This window comes from Camponotus vicinus, unplaced genomic scaffold (genome assembly GCF_025532165.1).
Source record: "Camponotus vicinus isolate PSW18456_S1 unplaced genomic scaffold, iyCamVici1.0 SCAF_14, whole genome shotgun sequence".
Classification (NCBI taxonomy): domain Eukaryota; kingdom Metazoa; phylum Arthropoda; class Insecta; order Hymenoptera; family Formicidae; genus Camponotus; species Camponotus vicinus.
The window spans coordinates 6,362,299-6,382,217 of record NW_028141950.1 but is presented as its reverse complement, the minus strand read 5'-3'; the positions used below and the strand labels follow the sequence as shown (position 1 = coordinate 6,382,217).

Genomic DNA, 19,919 nt, shown 5'->3' with positions numbered 1-19,919 from the left:
TGAATAGACATTTCCATCCTTTACTAAAAAAAAAAACCTAAAAATATCTCAATTTTTTCTCTCTTTCTTCGGGCAAGTCCACATATATGACCAATATGATTAATTGATTCTATCTTTATATATTTATCATTATGTGCTATTAATTAAAGCCGTAGACAATATTCAGAAATCAAAGTCGCGCGAACGTCGAGCGCAATAATGGCCATGCGCAGAAACGAATGCGCACCGGTTCGGCCGCCATGTTAATTCCGCGCCATTGCACACGTCATACGCACGTGAATCGGAGTCATACGCAGTTACGCGGATCGTCGTACACCCGCATTTTTCGCGTCTTTTAACCGTAACTAAACGAATATCGCGAGCGAACGAGCGTCGAGAGTGTCCGAGGATGATCGCGCGACTTTCGCAATACGTCGATGGAAGCGCGCGTCAGCTGTTTTTGACAGTTCGGCGATGGCGCGATCGCGAAGGTGGAGCGAGGTCGCGTCGCGTTTTTCGCGCCCTTGACGATGATTATCGGATACGAGCGAGTATCGGGAGTGCCGAATAAAGTGTCGGGCGTTCGCGTTGACGATATCGTGTGAGTTTGCGTGCATCAAGATCGGAATGGGACGTCCCGAGGCGAGCGAATGGAGCGGCCTGTGGAACAGCCGGTGAACGGTGAGTCGATTTGATTTATCATATTTGCGTGACAATTCGTGCTCATTCGACGCTTATACAGCATCGCGACGTCCCGAATTACGTTCGGGCAAATCGGCGCCGCATCATAATTCGACGCGACGTGATGCAATTTAAATAAAGTCGATCGCGCGAAGATGGTTAGGCTAGAAGCGATTTGAAGTTTGTTTTGTATACGCGCGCGCAGGGCTGGCGCAGCCTATCTTGTAGGGGTGCCAACTGTCAAACAATAATTTTTTCGAACTAACCTAACCTAACCTCTCAGTGTCTTATGTCAGATGTCGAATGTAAACACGAACATGTGCTGCGTGGATTTTATCATTAAAAATGATATTTAAAAATAATATTTAATCTTTAAAAATTAATATTTAAAATAATATTTTAAAAATCTTTAAAAAATCTTTAAAAATTAATATTTAAAATAATATTTTAAAAATAATAAAAATAATATTTAATCATTAGTGTAATACATTTTATTACGTAGTATATTAATCGTATTAAATGTGCGACGTACAGTTTTACACATTTTAATGAGGAGCATATAATATAATTGGTTAGGTTAGATTAAATTAATCGAAACAAGCTGCTGTGATGATGCATTTAACGTAATAGGATTAATTTGACGAATGTGCAGCTATTGAAGTTAAATGATACTTGTGGATACATTTTTAAAGTAATCATGAGTGTCGTATCTCATCTCAATTACATGAAACTAAAATACAAAATATTTATGTATCCCACATTAACGTTATTCATTACAAGTACTATATTATTTTTCTTATATCTCTAACGTATTCAACCACATTATTTCATCGATGAAGCTTTTCATATACCGCAGACAATATGATACTGTGCATGGAATTTTACACAGGTAATACATGGCACAAAAATAATTTGCTCTCAAGTATTGCGCGCAATTCTCAAAAATAAATCAAATTAAATTATTTTCAGTGGGATCCAAAAATCATTACATTGCCAGGATTGTATCTTATTACAACTGTGACATTATCATCTTTTAATATGTGCAATATTACGTACATAAAATGTATAAATTTATTTGGAACGTGCCTAAATCTTTATCTTATGTATAATATTTATAATATTATAAAAGAAAATTGCAAATCTAATGAAACAGAGAGGTGGAATAATTGGTTGATACTTATGTTGGCCTACAATATTACTTTTTTCTACCATTATACTTTTGGTACTTTTTTTATTATATGGATTTTATATCTATAAATATAGTACTCGTAATATACTGTTTCTGTATTAATGTAAGCACACAAAAATGATAGCGTTTGCAGGTAATTATACCATATTTCTATAAATCATAAGGAAGAGAAAATAAAATTAAAGTTGAATGTCTGAATGCGCCCTAAAGTAAATCTCATCAATCTAAATAAATATATGTGTAAATGTGCACCCCACATGAACAAAAATACATAATATTAATCTTTACACTGTATTATTATTTTTAGATTTGTTTTTTATTATTTTGGATTCTCTAGATGCACTTTTCGTTTCTCCTCTCTTTCTTTCCAACTACTAAAAATAGATCTATGTCAATTTTAGTGTATATAATTGCAGAAAATGCAGGAATAAAAAGCAAACTTTTTAAGCACCTTTAAAATGTACAGGAAGGTCAGTTTGGTCCGATGCGTTTTTTTCAATAGATAAAAATATCCAAAAAAAGATTAGAAAAAATTCATACACCTCTTTTGATCCTTCTAAATAAAGATTAGAGTAATAAATTTGCAAAATAATAAGGGAAAATAATAAGGAATAAATTTGCAAAATAATAAGGACAAAAAAGACAAACATTTTAAATCTTACATGGATGTTTAATTTTTCTAATATTTCTAATGTAACACTTCATAAAGATTTTATTTTGAAACGTTTATACATAAAAGTATAATGATTAAACGCTTCTTTATTCTACTGTTTCATCTTCGCGTGGCTTTTGCTTATAAAGTATTTATGCCTCTAGATATTTTTCTGTCAGAAAACTATGCAGAAATATTCCATATTTCGTTAGCAATTGTATTCTCGTTTCATCGGAGCTTCTCGTTCGTTCAAATCTTACCAATCTTTTTTTATAAGACGGAAATTTAGTAAAGAATGGCGTAATTTCTTCTTTTCCAACACCACTATTACCCATTACATATTGAATAAAATCGAGAGACTCATTAAACGGCACTTCTTCTGGTTTTCTGACTTGCGCTGGTGAAGCAAGTACTACTGGATAATTTCCATTTTATGATTTGATTTATATATTATATATATGTGTATAATTTTCTTTATGAGAAACACATATACGTGTTTTATGAAAATATATAAATATATTTTTATGAAAGTATATAAAATTTAAAATATATTTGCGAGTTATTACAAATTTTATATATTTTTATAAAAATATATTTTATATATTTTCTTAAAATATATAAAATATACTTTTATAAAAATATATAAAATTTGTAATAAATCGGAAAGAAGAGAAACAGAAAGAGAAAGATCAAAAAACTTATTTATATTGGAAATTTATATAATATATATAATATACATATATCTTGTATTTGTATTTATAACATTTGTATTACCGACACTATAGCACAGAACAGAACCAATTTCTGTAGATAAAATATATGTCAATAAAATCGTCTGCTTCAATTGAAATAATTCCACGTTATATCGCCAGATGTCAGGAGGTATCACAACAAAAATGGCGATGTTCATGAAAACATCAATTTGACAGCTGACTCAGCTGACTTCTTTCTGCTGATTCTTCAGACATTTGTATAAAAATTAGGATATAAAAATAAGAAAAATAATTCTCTAAAAATGTCGAGCATCACGATATCAGCTATAAGACCGCGGACTAGTATCCTCGACAAGTCGTTGAGCAAAGGTAAGGGAGAAGTTAGCCTGAGTTGTTTCGCCCTCTTGTTCTCCGAACTCGTGCAGTACTGTCAAAACAGAGTCTACACCGTTCCAGAGCTGCAGAATAAGTAAGAAAAACGAAACAATCTTCCCTTAAAAACCTATCAAGTATCTTTTAATTGTCTGATCAAACATCCCTTATTTGACTAGGTTGGCGGAGATGGGAGCTGAGGTCGGACACAGGATAACAGACCTGCTCGTGATGCGAGAAAAGAATGGTAAACGCGAGATAAAATTGCTCAACGTATTGTTGTTCGTCAAGAGCACGATGTGGAAGTCTCTGTTCGGCCGGGAAGCTGATAAGCTGGAACATGCCAACGATGACGAGCGTACGTACTACATCATCGAGAAGGAGTCCTTGGTAAACAAATTTGTATCGGTACCCAAGGATAAGGGAAGCTTGAACTGCGCCTCCTTCGTCGCTGGAATCGTGGAAGCTGTACTCTGCGACTGTGGCTTTGTAAGGATCTCCCTGATCATCAATTTTGAAAATAATCAATGATATATATAACTAGAACAAGTATTTGCACAGCTTATAGAAGCTGGAAATTGACAATTAAAGATAGAGTAAGAATGTTGAATAGCTTTTATACTTTTTTATTCTACTCTATAAACTGTCAAGAGAAATATGGTTTCATACGTATGGTGGAATGCTTGTTCTAGTTATATATATCATGGAAAATAATCTATTTAATCTAGTCTTTATTATGTATTTTTATACGAGAGATTTGTAAGAATATTTTGATCACCTTTGCAGCCTGCAAAAGTAACTGCTCACTGGCACAAAGGAACCACATATATGGTCAAGTTTGATGATGCTGTTGTCGCGCGTGATAAACAACTTGAAGATCGATAATAGAAAAAAAAAGATATAAGAACTCAAGAGAAAATATACGTGATATATTTGTATAAAGCTTATCTTAATTATTAAGATAAATCGAAAAGAACCTCAGTTACGAGTTACAAACTTTACATATATGCGGTTTATATTGTTAAGACTGTTTTTTTTTTTTTTGGATTAATTAAATGTTACAAAGACTTGAAGTATCTTTTTTGAAAAATCTTAGTTCTCTCTAATATTGCATTTAAAATTAATATTATATTTCGATAATTTATTTTATTATACAATAATACATCACAACTGTACTTTTATTTTGCTAAATAATTATATGTCTAATATTTTAGACGAATTTAAATGGTCTGTCCGCATAACTAACTTGTCCGGTACGATATAAATGTTCTCGTTCATCCTGTGGGAAATACAATGTTAGAGTACATCTTAATATTGTAGCAATTTTTATATATCATAAATTCTTAAAAAACATCTAGCTTACTCTTCTCTTTTTGAGAAGCACTGCAGTAAAGATAATGGCAGCTGCAACGGTTCCCACCTTTGTAAGGTAGCCTAACGCTGTAGGCACAAATAACTGTCGTATCGACATTTTTGACGCCGCAAATCTGTATAATCCTGAATCAAACTACATACACATAGAATGAATAATTGTGAGAAATTAAAAAAATCAATTCATACATTACTAGCAAAATTATCAAAACAAAATTATTCTGGCACTGACAAGTTACTAAATTAGATGACACAAGATAGCGCTTGTTGTGTTTAACAGATTTGTCCTGTTACATAATTTCTGTACGAACATATTTATGGATTGTAAAACACAGGGCATACTAAAATATTACAAGTATACGTTTATTTTTATAAATGGATTATGGATCTCCTTTATTATCACTATTATATTTTAATATTGTTATTTAAAAAATATTAAGCACGCATGACACTTTTTCTAATGCAACATGAAAATCGAAATGTCAAATGCGAGAGATAACACAAGCTATTCTCGTATGACTGAATAAAAATAAAATATTGAATAAAATATCTGCGAGATAGTAAATATTGTGCCGAATATAAATATCACAAATGTTTATGGAGGTTAGGCTCTAGATTTGTTTTTTGACGTACCAGGAGACTCTTGGTCGGGTGTCCGGAATCCTTCAAGTACAACTCGCGTAATTGCCTCCGTTTCGCATCTCTCCATAACGCAATCTCCCGTTGTTCCGGAGTGACATTATAATATTCCTTCTTTGGCATGTTTCGTCCCCTCGACGTATCGTTTCGTTCACTTCTCCTTCTCTGTTTTATCACGCAAGCGAACACACGTGCGACTCTTATCGACCGTGCAATTCGCAAAAGTCATGAAATTCAAACACTTTTATACGCATTTTGTGTGAAAATATTTACGCGAACAATTTTTCAAGCTAGAAATATTCTACAATAATATTCGTCGAATTACAACTTGTTAAACTCCACTGCCATTTCTTGGAAAATATAAAAAATGTTATTAATAAAAAAAAATATATATTATTTTCAACAAAAAAATGTTTCATTTCTGAAATATAAAAAAATACTTTTTTTTTAAATATATGTACATATATTTATACAAAAAAAATTATTAATTTATCTATTATTAAATTTGTTTCTATTATTATATTTGTAGAAAATATTTTATTAATATTTATACAAAAAATATTTTGTATATTTTTTATAAAAAATTATTTTTATTTTTTTTTATATTTTATAAATATAATATACATAAATTTATTTCTTTTTTTACATGTAAAAAGAAAATATAACGAACAAAGAACCTTTCAAAAATGGAATCGAATTAATCAACTCCACTTTTCGTGAATTTCTTAATTTTAATATCGCATACACAGAGCGATAAATTGTACGTTTCGATACTAAAATATTGACAAGTTTATTTTTTACGTATTAAAAAATTACTAAATTTCTCCGAAAGTACAGTTAATAATGATCAGTTCGATTTCTGAAAAGGTCGAATGATACGTCATTAACGAAGCGTGACCTGTCATTGTTCGTTTGGAAACGACGCAGTAGGATAGAGAGTTTATCGCAAGTGACTTTTTAATCGCGAATTATCATTTCCGCCTTCAAAAAAGAGCAGTCTTGCATACGATTACGAATCTGGGTTACTCGATATTCATTTATCACAGGCACATGATTCGCAGGCGTATAATTCGCGGGCGTAACATCGCACAATCATCGTACATACATATATGTGTATATACAGGGTGTCGTAAAATCACCGTACTTCCTGTTAATTCTAATATCATAAAAAGAGTATCCCTTTCATAAGCATACAGCACAGACCGTTGTTGTTACATTGCAGCAATATTGCTGCAATGTAACAACAATATTGCGGCAATATTGCTGCAATGTAACAACAATATTGCGGTAATATTGCTGCAATGTAACAACAATATTGCGGTAATATTGCTGCAATGTAACAACAATATTGCGGTAATATTGCTGCAATGTAACAACAATATTGCGGCAATATTGCTGCAATGTAACAACAATATTGCTGAAATATTGCTACAATATAACAACAATATTGGGGCAATATTGCTACAATATAACAACAATATTGCGGTAATATTGCTACAATGTAACAACAATATTCTGTGCTGTACAGGTAGCCTCGACATTTTTCTCTTAGGATTTTCATCTTAAAATGATCTAAGGAATCTGTAATTAAGAGGAAGTACGGTAATTTCAGGACACCCTGTATATGCACTATATCGGACTACATCGGGCGCGTCTCGTCTCGACAAAAGAATGTAAAAAAAGATCATGCGTTGGAATTTGACGAATAAACAAACTGACGCGCGCTTCCGATTCGACCGTCAATGAATCACATAGTCTACGAAAAGAAAGAAACAATGGGTCTGTTCTTTTTAGCTGCACTGCTACACTAGTGCAATAAGTTGGAAAGAGACAAACATACTTTCTTTCACTCTAACTAATTGCACTAGTGCAGCAGTGCAGCTAAAAAGAACAGGCCCAATCACACGGCTTGGAGCGAGGGGAGGATCGGGAAGGATGAGAGATACAAAAGATCGATACGAAGTTGTCGTCAGTCGTTGTCACTCGCTCGTCGTGGGTGGTTGGTCGTCACGGTTCGCGGTAGCTAATCGTTCTCTTCCGTTAGAGAGAAAATTCCAGTGAGTATATATTTAATTAACAATTTTTCGCGTTCCTCTGTTCGATTTTCAGCCCAACTTTTTCGCTTTCCAAGTAAAATCGCCATGCGTATGGGTGACGTAACCTCTTTGGAGAGAAAAAAGACAAAGAAATCGACGCGTAGAGTCATTAAACTACTGCGAATTTGATCTTTCGTGTTTCTCGACTCCCTTCTAAAGTTTTGATATACGTATTTTTCGTCTCTTGCGCGTAAGACTTGATGTTTATTTCGATTTGCGTAACCGTGCGAAGCATCTGTGCGGAGAGAAGTTGGCCACTTATGTACTTGAGCCGTAAAATCGTGACAATAGGATCGTTCCTATAACCTTAAGGTCCCGTTTCTATGTGTCCTTTATGCGTTTGAATAAACGGGTCAATTTCGTAATCGGATGTAGACTGTCATTAGGTGTTGGTTAGGTTAATCGAGACTACATTCATGTCCTCGACGTATCCGACGATGAAAAAAACGCCAACATGAAAACGGGATTTATCTTTCTCGCGATTTTTCTGTCAAACGAACGAGAAGGTTGCTCATACAATTGATTAAAAAATTCAAATTAGAAAACCGAAATTATAGCGTTAACATACGACTCGTGCTCGCTTGACATGTTTTTTTTTGCACCCTGTATAACATTGTCATTCGATGATCGTACTTTCTTTTCGTGTCTTTGTGTCTGAAATAATTGTCGGAGACAAATGAACGATGTCACGATGGAAACGCACATTTACAGTCTACTTTTTTATATATATATATATACCGCGTGATCTCTCAATAAAATCACAAATCATGCAGAATGTAAGCAACCGCCCATCTAATGCGTAGTTGAGAGATTACATATTTAATTTTTTTCTTTAACTTCTCGTGACGCGCAGTTTACTATCACGTGATTTCGTCAATCGAGGAGAGATAATGTCTGATATTTATTAATGTTTGACAGATATTAACGTCACATCGCACGATACTTCGTTTTAGTTCTTGAGAAATCGAATTGAATTAAGCGATACCTTAAAAATAAACCGTAGAGATCGCACGAATATATAACTAGTCTTGAATCAGCTGATAAATGTCAAATGCGCTTTGCGACAATAGCACACGTGTATTTGTATTTTTATTTATTTTGTCTTATAACACGGTATTTAAAGGGCCTAAAATTTAAGAATATTTTATTAATATTTATATTTATATTAATATATATATTATATATATTATTATATATATTATTATATATATTATATATATATATTAATATATATATATATATTTATATTGATATATATATTAATATATAATATTTATATTTATATTAATATATTAATATTAATATTTATATTAATATAATAATTTATTTTAATATTTATATTAATATTTTAATATTTATAACAAATATCCCTCTTGATGGTGATTATTTTCATTGAACGTCATTTATTTTTGCAGAATTTTTTTCCGAATTTTGGTACAAAAATTTTTATAAAGCAGAATTTGTATATCCAAGAAGCAAAGCACTCATTATCTGCCTGCTGTTCATTGATAGCTTTGATACTCTCTTAATCTAAAATTTTAATAACAAATAAATGCGTCTTGGATTAAGATACGTTCGAAAGTCCGAAACTTTTAAAAATAAACAAAGAAAGATAAGAGACTTGTCGACCCTGACATGAGAGTTTTCCGGGAAAAGTTTTTCGTATGTTTATATCTTATTAATGGGCTGCTAGAAATCCTGAGAGCTCCATTATTTCTCCACGTGCGTCTCTCGTATTTTATCGTAGGAAAAAATCTGACACTAGGTCGAAGCGAAGCGAAGCGATTATTATTGCCAGCATCGTTTCCGTGCTAGGTTTGCATTTCTCGATGTATCTGTTGCAAGAAACATGTGTCATCGTTAAAACCGCAATCCTATCACGGGATAACTGATGTCGTTTGAACGATTACTTGTCCTTCGAGGAACGTAGGATGAAGAAAAAAAATAATAAATTGCTCGATCTCTCGATAAATAATTTCCAGTCGATCCAGACCACACATTCGTAAAATTACAAGTGCGTAGTTTCTTCGTATCTTTATTCATTCGTTTTTTTTTAATTATCAGAGGAAAAAATGAAGCTGCTCTTTCTTGGACAAAGATAAGACTTCGTAGGAGACGACAATCACGATACTCAAGAATGACGACTCAGGCTGTTCATAAATATTGTTATTTTTGAAATTTCGACTTGTCGAAAATATTGTTATTTTTGAAATTTCGATTTGTCTGTGAAGCTGGCTCAACAATCTGCGAATTTCAAAAAACTACTAAGAGTTTTGATAGCACTTTTCGTAGGTCTACAGTTTCTGATAAAGATTAAAAAGACTTTCGCATTTCTTATATTAAAATATCGAAATTGAAAAAATGTGCTAATTTCGCGAATCTAGCATCTTTCCCTCTAAAGTACCAAAACACATTGAATATCATTATTTTTAGCAAGAGTTCCCGATAGTTTTATTCAAATTCAAGCTACATATGCAATTTCAGATCGATATTCCAAATAATAATTTTTAATAATTTATTCTTAATTTTTAATAATTTATTCTTAATTATTATAATTTATTAATTTTTAATAATTTTTTAATTTTTAATAATTTATTAATTATTCTTAATCATTTTTAATCAATTTTTAATATCCTCGATAATTTTCGACAGTTCTATAAAAGTTCTATCCTTAAGATACATTTTTTTTAGAGTTCCGACCATTTACTATTTTTTTAAAAAAATTTTTATAATTACTCAGCACGACACTCCTTCTAAAGTACTGAAACGCATTAAAAATTATTTTTGATAACAGTTCTCGATAGTTTTGTTCAAGTTCAGCGTATATATACAATTTTAGATATTTCGATATTTCAAAAATTATTGAAAAATTAATTTTTAACTTCAGAACTATCGAAAACTGTTATCAAAAATAATAATTTTCATAAATTTCAAATAATTCATCATATGTCATTTAAAATAATAATTTCTCTTAGTAGTTTTTTGAAATTCGTAGATTGTCGTGCCAGCTTCACAAACACAATTTCGACCACGTATGATGCACGAGACAAAATCGAGACAAAATCGTGTTAGTTCAAAGCTACCATTCATAGGACTCCTGATCCAGTTTATCTGATTTGTTTATCTGGTTGTATCTTTGTCAATAATAGCTCAATACAGTATCTTGAAAATACATAACACTGCCTATCACCCATGAATCATGTTGTTCTATACATTGGAGCCATGTGGTTTCACGACCCCATCACGAGTTTATTCAAGTTCAAGTTTCTGAAATCTGTGATCCAGCTGGGTCTCTATCCATTTCTGATATTATTGTATAAACAGACCATAGGTATATATTTCGAAGTAATGAATAGTCGACGTTCAGTTTCTGTGTGACAATCGGTACGTTCAGAGATATAACTACAACATTGCTGAAATTTGAGTTTGTTTTAATAATATCGAATAAGTTATCAACTTAAATAATAGTTATAATAAGTTTTTTATACGCTTTAACAGTTTCAAGTTACTTAAATTACAACTTAACATTAAAAAAGAAATCATCTTTTTAGGTAAACCATTGAAGAGCAATCATGCAGAGTGTTGTGGTTCTGTTGTTGCTGGCAGTAGTTGCCACAGGATACGCTGTTTCCTTTAACAAAATTCTAGATGCAGAATGGTTTATCTTTAAGGTATAAAACCATTGTATTTACTATCAATTACATCTTGCGTCATACAAATATTTATTTCTTCCATATTCAATTATTAATTCTATGAATAATAATAATAATAAGATATGAATGTTGTCCGCAATATATCAGAGATATATAATATGTTAGAGATTATTTTTTAACTCGCGGATCATATTTCTCTTCTGTAGAATGTTTGTGTTTAGCAAATCTAATCGAAATCGATACTGCTAGAATGAAACAAAGTTATAGAAATGATTCAAGATGTTACTATACAAGAAACTCTTTAAAAGAAAAGGAAATTTTACAGGCAAAAATAAAACAAAATTAATATTTTATAGCATGAATATTGCAAGATGCAATAAAATTTTAAATATTTCTAGTAATTATTCAAATTATTGAGAAACAGAATAAATATTAATTATATTTATTATTATTCCTAGACCCACCATAAAAAAATTTACAAATCCCCGATCGAAGAGGGATATAGAATGAAAATCTTCTTGGACAACAAGCGCAAGATTGTTGAGCACAATCGCAAGTATGAAATGAAGGAAGTTAACTACAAACTAGGAATGAATAAATATGGAGATATGGTGAGTTCTGGAAAGTGAATTGTATGATTAATTTCAATGAGCAATTTTCTGGGAAATACATATTTTTCTTTTTTTATAGTTACATCACGAACTTGTCAATACTTTGAATGGTTTCAACAAATCAGTGAGCACTGTTAGCGAAGAACAACTTACAGGAGCAACATTCATTGAACCAGCTAATGTTGAGTTACCAAAATCTGTCGATTGGAGAAAAAAAGGCGCTGTTACTGCAATTAAGGATCAAGGACAATGTGGATCCTGCTGGGCATTTTCTTCAGTAAGCTTGTTTGCCTTTTCAACATCGATGTCTCAATTCAACTTTAAACAATTTTTTAAAATATCTTTTTGAACTGTTGATGTTTAAATCCATATTTAAATAATTATTTAATACATTTTGAATGATTTTAATATTTTAAAGTTTTTTTATATGTACAGTATTTAACTTTTTATTGATATATGATAATCTTGTCATCATAAAGGATTATCCATTGTGTTTATTCTCTTTTTACAGACTGGAGCTTTGGAAGGACAGCATTTTAGACAAACTGGTATTTTAGTATCATTGAGTGAACAAAACTTGATCGATTGTTCCGGCAAGTATGGCAACAATGGATGCAATGGTGGTTTGATGGATTACGCTTTCCGATATGTTAAAGAAAACAAAGGCCTTGATACTGAAAAGACCTACCCATATGAAGCAGAGAATGACCAATGCAGGTATGTGCGCGTGTGTGTTAATTATCATGATAGAAACATCTGTTCGTCGAATTTGATGACTTATTATATTCCTGAAATTGCAGATATAATCCGAAAAACAATGGCGCTTCCGACGTTGGCTTTGTGGACATTCCAGAAGGAGATGAGGAAAAATTGAAAGCTGCGGTTGCCACCATAGGTCCGGTCTCGGTTGCCATCGATGCCTCTCACGAATCCTTCCATTTTTATAGCGAAGGTACATGTTACGCATGTAATATAGTTAATTATGATCATAAAATAATATTAACAATTTTAGACAGTTTAATGATCTTGCTAATCAACAAAATATAGAATATACGTAAACAAAAAACGTAAAATTTTATTTGATAAATTTTTATAACATATACATTTAGATACACATTTTTTATTCTATAAAACATATACATTTAGATACACATTTTTTATTCTATAAAAAATCATGGATTTTCTCATAATCTTTCTCGTATTTCTTTTTTTCAATTTTTGCATAATTTTCAGGAGTTTATTTCGAGCCTGAATGCAGTCCGACAAATTTGGATCATGGTGTCCTGATTGTTGGTTATGGCACAGATTCGGAAAATGGTGAAGATTATTGGCTGGTAAAGAATAGTTGGGGCGAAACATGGGGCGAAAAGGGTTACATTAAGATGGCCAGGAATAAGGACAATCAATGCGGCATAGCGAGCAGTGCCAGCTACCCTCTCGTTTAACGTTCAGTGTTAATTGGCAAGCAAAATTTTTCAGTTCGTTATAATCTGTTTGAAGCAAGACAGATGTACTTAGGGACCTAATAAAGTTTCGAAATTTCTATAAAAAAAATTCTTAGCGCACTTCTTATAACAGCAATCTCATCAAAATTACATTTGTGACCCGAATGTAAATTTTGGCAATTTCTTGGCAATATTTATTTCTTCCCGCGAGCTATGAGAAAGAATTTACAAAGATGAAAAATTTGTTGACAATTTTATAACTTTTTCTCTACGTTTTTATATAAATAATTATTTTTCAATAAGCATAAAAAAAGGAAATCTTCGCAGAAATCACAAAGTGAACCTCAAAAATGGTGACTTGCCATTCTTCACTTTTATTACATTTAGATTATTTTAAATTTTATTTAATACGTATATACTAGTACACTATACTTGAAACAATATTACCTAAGATATTTTAAGAAAAAAAAAATATTAATCCTTATTCCTCCAGTAGAAATATATAAGTTTATATAACTGCTAAATTTAGATATAATTAAGTTGAGGAAGTTTGTTGTAATTATAACACATTTATCTCTGGTGATAATTCATGGTCAAGGCATTGTTTGCTAGATAAATTGATCTCTATTTTTTTAAGCGGAAATATAAAATAAAGGAATTTTTAATAGCTGCCATTTTTCCTTATACCTGCCAATTTTTTATAAATAATACGACCCGATTAATATGTTGCAAAACGTGTAATCAATTGTAACAAATTTTCTTTTTTCAAAGTTTCTTTTTGTAGAGAATTACACGTGTGATTTGCTGTGTTCAATTATTGATAATCTTTATTTGCGATATCTGTAAGCTCCTTGGTGTTGTGTAACCAATTCAAAGAATGCGATAATCCATTGTGAACTCATGCATGTGTATGTATGTATAAAAAAACAATTATTTTCATATCTATTGTATAGCAAGAAATATTTGATATTACCATATTGCATGATTTCATCAATTAAGATAAGTCGTTTTCTCTGGAGAAGAATGGTATACAAATCGAAAAGCACAAAATCTTTGTGCTCATGTGTAGTATAAAAAATATCTTGTTCATATGTGATATTTCAATGCATAAATAAAATTCAATATTAAAGTCATGTGTGACTAAAGACATCTAAAATACATTTTAATTTGAATAATAGTGATTTCTTTGAGATATTTATATCGAAAAGTTCACACACATAAATTATTCAACACATGTAGAAAGTGTATTAATTATGACAGATTAATAACATGTTGATTTGTGTTAAGAAAATAATCTACAAATTGCTGTAAAGATACTATTGATTGGAATTATACGTTATATTGTTAAGTATTATGATGTTATCTTGCTAATTTAATTTGTCATGAAGTATTTTGGCTATTGCTTGTTGAAACAATGATTGATCACCAAATTATCATAATCGAATGTTATATTCAATACAGAAGTATTGCGACAATTTTCGAGAAGTAGTCAATGTAATTATATCAAATCAGAAAAAAACAATTTTCTCTTTGTGTGATAATATTATCAATCGTTATATTGTTATCATTATGTTGCATTTCATTAAGTTAATATCATTTTTATTGCAAAACTCAAAGTCCAACCGATTAGTCGAGTCAAAAATTTTTCTCTTATCATTTATTATCTCTCTATTCACATTTTATAATTCAATTGATGATACATGGAACAAATAACGAGCTCAAATTTCGAAAATCATCTTAATGTACGTGATACATAAAAACATATTTTTTATATCCATTGTTAAAATACGGTTTCTAACATATTTGATCTTTTATATTATCTTTATTAATATAATTTTAATATAATTAATTTCATTCACAATTTTTCTATAATATTAATATTTATTAATACTTTATATATATGTTAATATTAATTTTTATATTAATATAATATATTTCATACATATATTTTATATATAATATATAATATTTTTATATTAAATATATAATAATTATACAAAATATTGTGAATGAATGAGTTATATTTTAATATATTATATATTTTATATTAATATATATATTAGTATCTTAATTTATAATATTAATTATATTCAATTTCATTTGATTTCAACTATGAAATTTAATATAATTAATATAAGAAATTAAAATATTAATATATTAATAAAAGTATTTTATATTAATATAATATATTATCTTAATTTTTTTATATTAATTATATTAAGTTTAATATTTTTTGCGTGAATTTGAATTGATATGCGAATTGATGATGTAACAACGATCGATGTCACTTTCTTCAATTATCTCTGAAGGTAACTAGAAATCTATTGACATTTTAAATATATAATTATAAAATGTAAGTAGATATATGTTAATAATACATTTACATTTTGTAATTAATTTACCTATTTACATTTTATAATATAATTTTTTATGTTTTATTACAAACTTTTATCTTCTGAACTTTATTACCAACATTTATCTTTCGAATGGACAGCACTTGCGCGCGTGTCGAAAGATAACAAACACCTGATTCGCTGATTCTGTCAACATTTGTGTTTACGTTCCTGCATTTTTAATTGAATTTTTTCACGCTGTAATTATAAAGATATCGATCACATTTGACACAACATGAAAATCATCCTCGTAACTGGCGGCTCGGGTCTCGTTGGCAGAGCCATTCAAAGTGTCATCGAACATGACAGGAGAGAGGACGAGAGGTGGATATTCGTCGGGTCCAAGGCTGCAGATTTGTGGTGAGTCAAATTTAATCGAAAATCGCTACCAAAGATGCGAATTATATAATATTCATGTAATTCTGATCAAACAATGTTTTTGCAGCGATAAAGAGAGCACTCGTAAGTTATTCGACCAGCACAGACCAACACATGTTGTTCACCTGGCTGCCATGGTCGGCGGGCTTTTCCATAATATGTCGCACAATTTGGATTTCTTGGTAAATATTTAATGGAAAAATCAACATCATTCATGTTATCATTATATTTAATCATATGATCTTAATATTGAATGTAATATTAATTAATATTGAATATAATATTGAATATAATATTATTTAATATTTTATCTGTGCAGCGGAATAATGTACACATGAACGACAATGTTCTCCACACTGCTCACGAGCACAATGTTGTCAAGGTTGTTTCGTGCCTTTCCACTTGTATATTCCCGGATAAGACGACTTATCCAATCGACGAAACCATGGTAATGATATAAAACATATTGAACATACTTGTTATAATAAATACATATAAAAGTAATAAATGCTTTCTAGGTTCACAATGGACCGCCACATCCTTCGAATTATGGTTACAGTTACGCCAAGCGACTGATAGATATTGCAAACAGAGGCTACCACGATCAGCATGACAGATTGTACACTAGTGTGATTCCTTGCAATGTCTTTGGTCCTCATGATAATTTTCATCCCAGTGCGAGTCATGTTATACCTGGCTTAATGCGAAGACTTTATGACTTGTGCAAGGATGGTATGTAATCCAGCTTTGTATATATGATTTAAATTTATTTGTATGTATGATTTAAATTATTAAGTTAATATCTTTTTTATCAGGAAATACAGAGAATAAGGCATTCTCTGTACTGGGTTCTGGTAAGCCTTTGAGGCAGTTTATTTATAGCATAGACTTGGCAAAATTAATAGTTTGGGTTCTGCGAGATTACAATTCTGTGGAACCAATTATATTATCAGGTAATCATTTATATAATCAAAGTCTTGACATTTTAATATTTTCTAATGATAAGACTAATAATCTTTTTTTTACATAATTTTAAATCTATTGAATAGATCATCATTTTTTATCTGAATTTTATTGACATTGGAAAATATTTTGATGTCACAGATCATGTTGATTAATTCTATTGCAGAATGTATGAATTTATTAGCAGATAAGTTACGAGAAAAAGTGATTATTTTCAGTGGACGAGGCGCAAGAGAAAACAATAGCGCAAGTGGCTGAAACTTTAGTGCAAGCTTTCAACTTTAAGGGCAAAGTGGTGTATGACACGTCAGCGGCGGACGGTCAATATAAAAAAACAGCGAGTAACGCAAAATTGCGAAGGTATTTACCTGATTTTCAATTCACACCTTTTGAACAAGCAATTAAAGAGACTGTTGATTGGTATATAAAAAACTATGATCGTGCGAGGAATTAAGGTAGGACCATAATCTGCTCAGATATCGCTTTTATTTCTATGAATAGCATTTCCGATTTATACTTATGTCTAGATTCATAACATCATAATGGTTGAATCCAAAAGGACTGACAGTTATAAATCTGATAATTTGATAGCTATCAGCTTATCATTGCAATTATCAGGTGTATTAATAAATATGGAATCATTAAAATTATAGATTAATAAATTATTAATCTATTCAGTTTTGTTACGACAAGTTTATATGTATATTTAATCTTAACTTTAAATTTATGTGTATAAATTCCAGTTATGGTTCATTAGAATCCATAAATTAATACAAAGGTTAATTATTTAATTTACTTATTATTGTTGGCGAGAGATAAAATTAGAAATATACGAAAATATGAAGATGGGGATATCGATCGTATAACTTTGTCATATTGTAAAAGGAATATATTTTTTAAATAAACGATCTTCACAAAACGTTTTATTCATTCGAGATCAGAAACGTTTTGTGCGGCTGTCGACCTTTGTAGAGCTCAATCGAGATCGGCGAGTATTTTCAGGCCGTTAAACATACATTGACGATATTTTTATTGATCTGGAAATTCAAGTTCCTGCGCGTACACTAAAGATAGATCCAGGCGAGCACCTGCATTTATTTTTGCTCGCGCAGCAACTCCGGTGAGACATATTTTAGGTCAGTTCGTCCATAAATTTGACCGATGGATCGCTTTACGACGTTTATTAAGTCGTGGAAACGGAAACGTAATTTCGCAAAGTAATGGGCGTCGTAAGCAGAAAGTCACTTTGCTGAATTAGAAATTAATCGTGTCGAGAAATCTTCTTTAATCCTTAATATGTCTACACGTTACTCGTCGATTTTCACTCGATGAAAATGCTCCGGCAAATTAAATATAAGGACGAAAGAATAAAGATAACACAAACTTTTAATTTATGTAATTTTAAATGTTTTCAACATATTTTTTATTTTAGGTTTAAAAAACCAAGTGTCTTAAAATGTGGGTATAAGTGATGATATATTTTTTTAAGTTTTTAGAGAAAATTATAATAATAATAATTAATAGTAATAATAATTAAGAATTGCTCTTCATTTATATTATATATATATATATATATATATATATATATATATATATATATATATATATATATATATATATATATATATATATATGTATATGGGTATGATTCACAAACATGCGAATTTTAATGAGAAAATTAAAAGTCCAATTTTCTCTGAAAACTTCAAAAAATATATCATCACTATTATACTAATAATTAAGAATGTAAAAATAATAATAATAATAATTGAACTTTTAACTTTCTCATTAAAATTCGTACGTTTGTGAATCATACACACACACACACACACATATAATATAAATGAAGAGCCATTTTATATTTTTAATTATTATTATTATTAATGATTATTATTATTATTATTACATTCTTAATTATTATTATTATTAATTATTATTGTAATTTTTACATTCTTACTATAATTATTCTGATTATTATTATTTTTGCATTCTTAATTATTATTATTGTTATCTCAAATTGAAGGACTCCATAAAAGGCGATATTAATCCACTCGTAAATTATTCTTCCTGGCGACATCCTCGTTCCCGACGTAAAGTCCAGGTCCTGGTTAACCCGAGGAGAATTTTAATTAATCGAGTACATCGATACGATCGAGAACAACGGACTGGTAAATAGAAAGATTGATCGATGGAGGGAGAAAAGGAAAGAAAAGGTCATTAGGCCGAGATAATCTGTCGACAGCAACGGCATCGTCGCGATCGATTCGGCCAAAGATAACCACGTGTTCGCCTTATCGGGGTAGATGCCAGTCTCCGACTGGCGCGATACAAGAGAAGGGTACGTTTCCCCTCGAGAGGAATAAATCGGAGGGTTTCTCTCCCCCTCCCCCACGAAACATACCGCTCGTTCTTTGAGATCGAATCGATCGATCTCGAGTTTACGTAACTAACTTTCGTATAATCGGATTGTAGCTTAAATTCAGCCGCAGTTTCTTCGGTGAAAATTTAATAGGTCGCTGTTCGTTAATTTTTTCGACACCCTCGGTAACTCGAATTAGAATTCCGCGAGGGTAAAATAGACGCGCATGGAAAATTGAGCGAGCGAGGAACGTTCTTAATCTACTTGCGTTCCTAAAGAATTATCCTGTAAATTCTATTACGATCCTTGGACTTTCTTGCGGGGTTGCGTCCCCCCTCTTTAATTAGTCCCGTTTTTATTTCAATACAACAGCGTAATTCGATTCTCTTCTTCATCCGTCTAATGTTTCCCGACAGATTTTAAAT

At 30.8% G+C, this 19,919-nt stretch overlaps 4 protein-coding genes across 6 annotated transcripts; 3 read left to right on the top strand and 1 right to left on the bottom strand.

The window, feature by feature from the left end:
* Window positions 1–446: 446 nt before the first annotated feature.
* LOC145964716 (trafficking protein particle complex subunit 5-like) lies at window positions 447–5,337 on the top strand. Its single transcript, XM_083087755.1, has 4 exons — window positions 447–660; window positions 3,374–3,683; window positions 3,766–4,075; window positions 4,373–5,337. Exons 2-4 carry the CDS (start codon window positions 3,517–3,519, stop codon window positions 4,469–4,471), a joined length of 576 nt encoding a protein of 191 aa, XP_082943881.1. The 5' UTR covers window positions 447–660; window positions 3,374–3,516; the 3' UTR covers window positions 4,472–5,337.
* On the bottom strand, window positions 4,695–5,781 carry Nd-b15 (NADH dehydrogenase (ubiquinone) B15 subunit). Its single transcript, XM_083087756.1, has 3 exons — window positions 5,591–5,781; window positions 4,950–5,093; window positions 4,695–4,865 (listed from the first exon to the last, which is right to left on the bottom strand). The coding sequence occupies exons 1-3, from the start codon at window positions 5,717–5,719 to the stop codon at window positions 4,797–4,799; spliced, it is 342 nt and encodes a 113-aa protein (XP_082943882.1). The 5' UTR covers window positions 5,720–5,781; the 3' UTR covers window positions 4,695–4,796.
* Window positions 5,782–7,495: 1,714 nt separating this feature from the next.
* Window positions 7,496–14,068, top strand: Ctsl1 (cathepsin L). The gene is made up of 7 exons (XM_083087753.1): window positions 7,496–7,653; window positions 11,244–11,363; window positions 11,804–11,956; window positions 12,036–12,233; window positions 12,468–12,673; window positions 12,757–12,908; window positions 13,190–14,068. The coding sequence occupies exons 2-7, from the start codon at window positions 11,265–11,267 to the stop codon at window positions 13,399–13,401; spliced, it is 1,020 nt and encodes a 339-aa protein (XP_082943879.1). The 5' UTR covers window positions 7,496–7,653; window positions 11,244–11,264; the 3' UTR covers window positions 13,402–14,068.
* A 1,802-nt stretch (window positions 14,069–15,870) lies between these two features.
* On the top strand, window positions 15,871–19,917 carry Gmer (GDP-L-fucose synthase-like protein). 3 transcript variants are annotated; one of them, XM_083088803.1, is made up of 7 exons: window positions 15,871–16,154; window positions 16,240–16,354; window positions 16,492–16,620; window positions 16,691–16,904; window positions 16,988–17,125; window positions 17,354–17,495; window positions 19,159–19,917. In XM_083088803.1, exons 1-7 carry the CDS (start codon window positions 16,030–16,032, stop codon window positions 19,166–19,168), a joined length of 873 nt encoding a protein of 290 aa, XP_082944929.1. In that variant the 5' UTR covers window positions 15,871–16,029; the 3' UTR covers window positions 19,169–19,917. The 3 variants fall into 3 exon arrangements, with proteins under 3 accessions (XP_082944929.1, XP_082944928.1, XP_082944927.1); XM_083088802.1 differs by lacking the exon at window positions 19,159–19,917 and adding an exon at window positions 17,663–18,541; XM_083088801.1 differs by lacking the exon at window positions 19,159–19,917 and adding an exon at window positions 17,663–18,541 and having other exon boundaries at window positions 17,354–17,590.
* Window positions 19,918–19,919: the final 2 nt, after the last annotated feature.

Excerpts from the sequence above, each read along its gene's own strand:
- LOC145964716 (XM_083087755.1), top strand. The coding sequence starts at position 3,517 with ATGTCGAGCATCACGATATCAGCTATAAGACCGCGGACTAGTATCCTC. Across the intron at positions 3,684-3,765 it reads GTTCCAGAGCTGCAGAATAA|GTTGGCGGAGATGGGAGCTG; the intron begins GTAAGAAAAACG and ends TTATTTGACTAG. Across the intron at positions 4,076-4,372 it reads TACTCTGCGACTGTGGCTTT|CCTGCAAAAGTAACTGCTCA; the intron begins GTAAGGATCTCC and ends TCACCTTTGCAG.
- Nd-b15 (XM_083087756.1), bottom strand. The coding sequence starts at position 5,719 with ATGCCAAAGAAGGAATATTATAATGTCACTCCGGAACAACGGGAGATT. Across the intron at positions 5,094-5,590 it reads ACCCGACCAAGAGTCTCCTG|TTTGATTCAGGATTATACAG; the intron begins GTACGTCAAAAA and ends ATGTGTATGTAG. Across the intron at positions 4,866-4,949 it reads TGCTTCTCAAAAAGAGAAGA|GATGAACGAGAACATTTATA; the intron begins GTAAGCTAGATG and ends TATTTCCCACAG.
- Gmer (XM_083088801.1), top strand. The coding sequence starts at position 16,030 with ATGAAAATCATCCTCGTAACTGGCGGCTCGGGTCTCGTTGGCAGAGCC. Across the intron at positions 16,155-16,239 it reads TCCAAGGCTGCAGATTTGTG|CGATAAAGAGAGCACTCGTA; the intron begins GTGAGTCAAATT and ends ATGTTTTTGCAG. Across the intron at positions 17,126-17,353 it reads GGAACCAATTATATTATCAG|TGGACGAGGCGCAAGAGAAA; the intron begins GTAATCATTTAT and ends GATTATTTTCAG.
- Ctsl1 (XM_083087753.1), top strand. The coding sequence starts at position 11,265 with ATGCAGAGTGTTGTGGTTCTGTTGTTGCTGGCAGTAGTTGCCACAGGA. Across the intron at positions 12,674-12,756 it reads GCAGAGAATGACCAATGCAG|ATATAATCCGAAAAACAATG; the intron begins GTATGTGCGCGT and ends CTGAAATTGCAG. Across the intron at positions 12,909-13,189 it reads CTTCCATTTTTATAGCGAAG|GAGTTTATTTCGAGCCTGAA; the intron begins GTACATGTTACG and ends CATAATTTTCAG.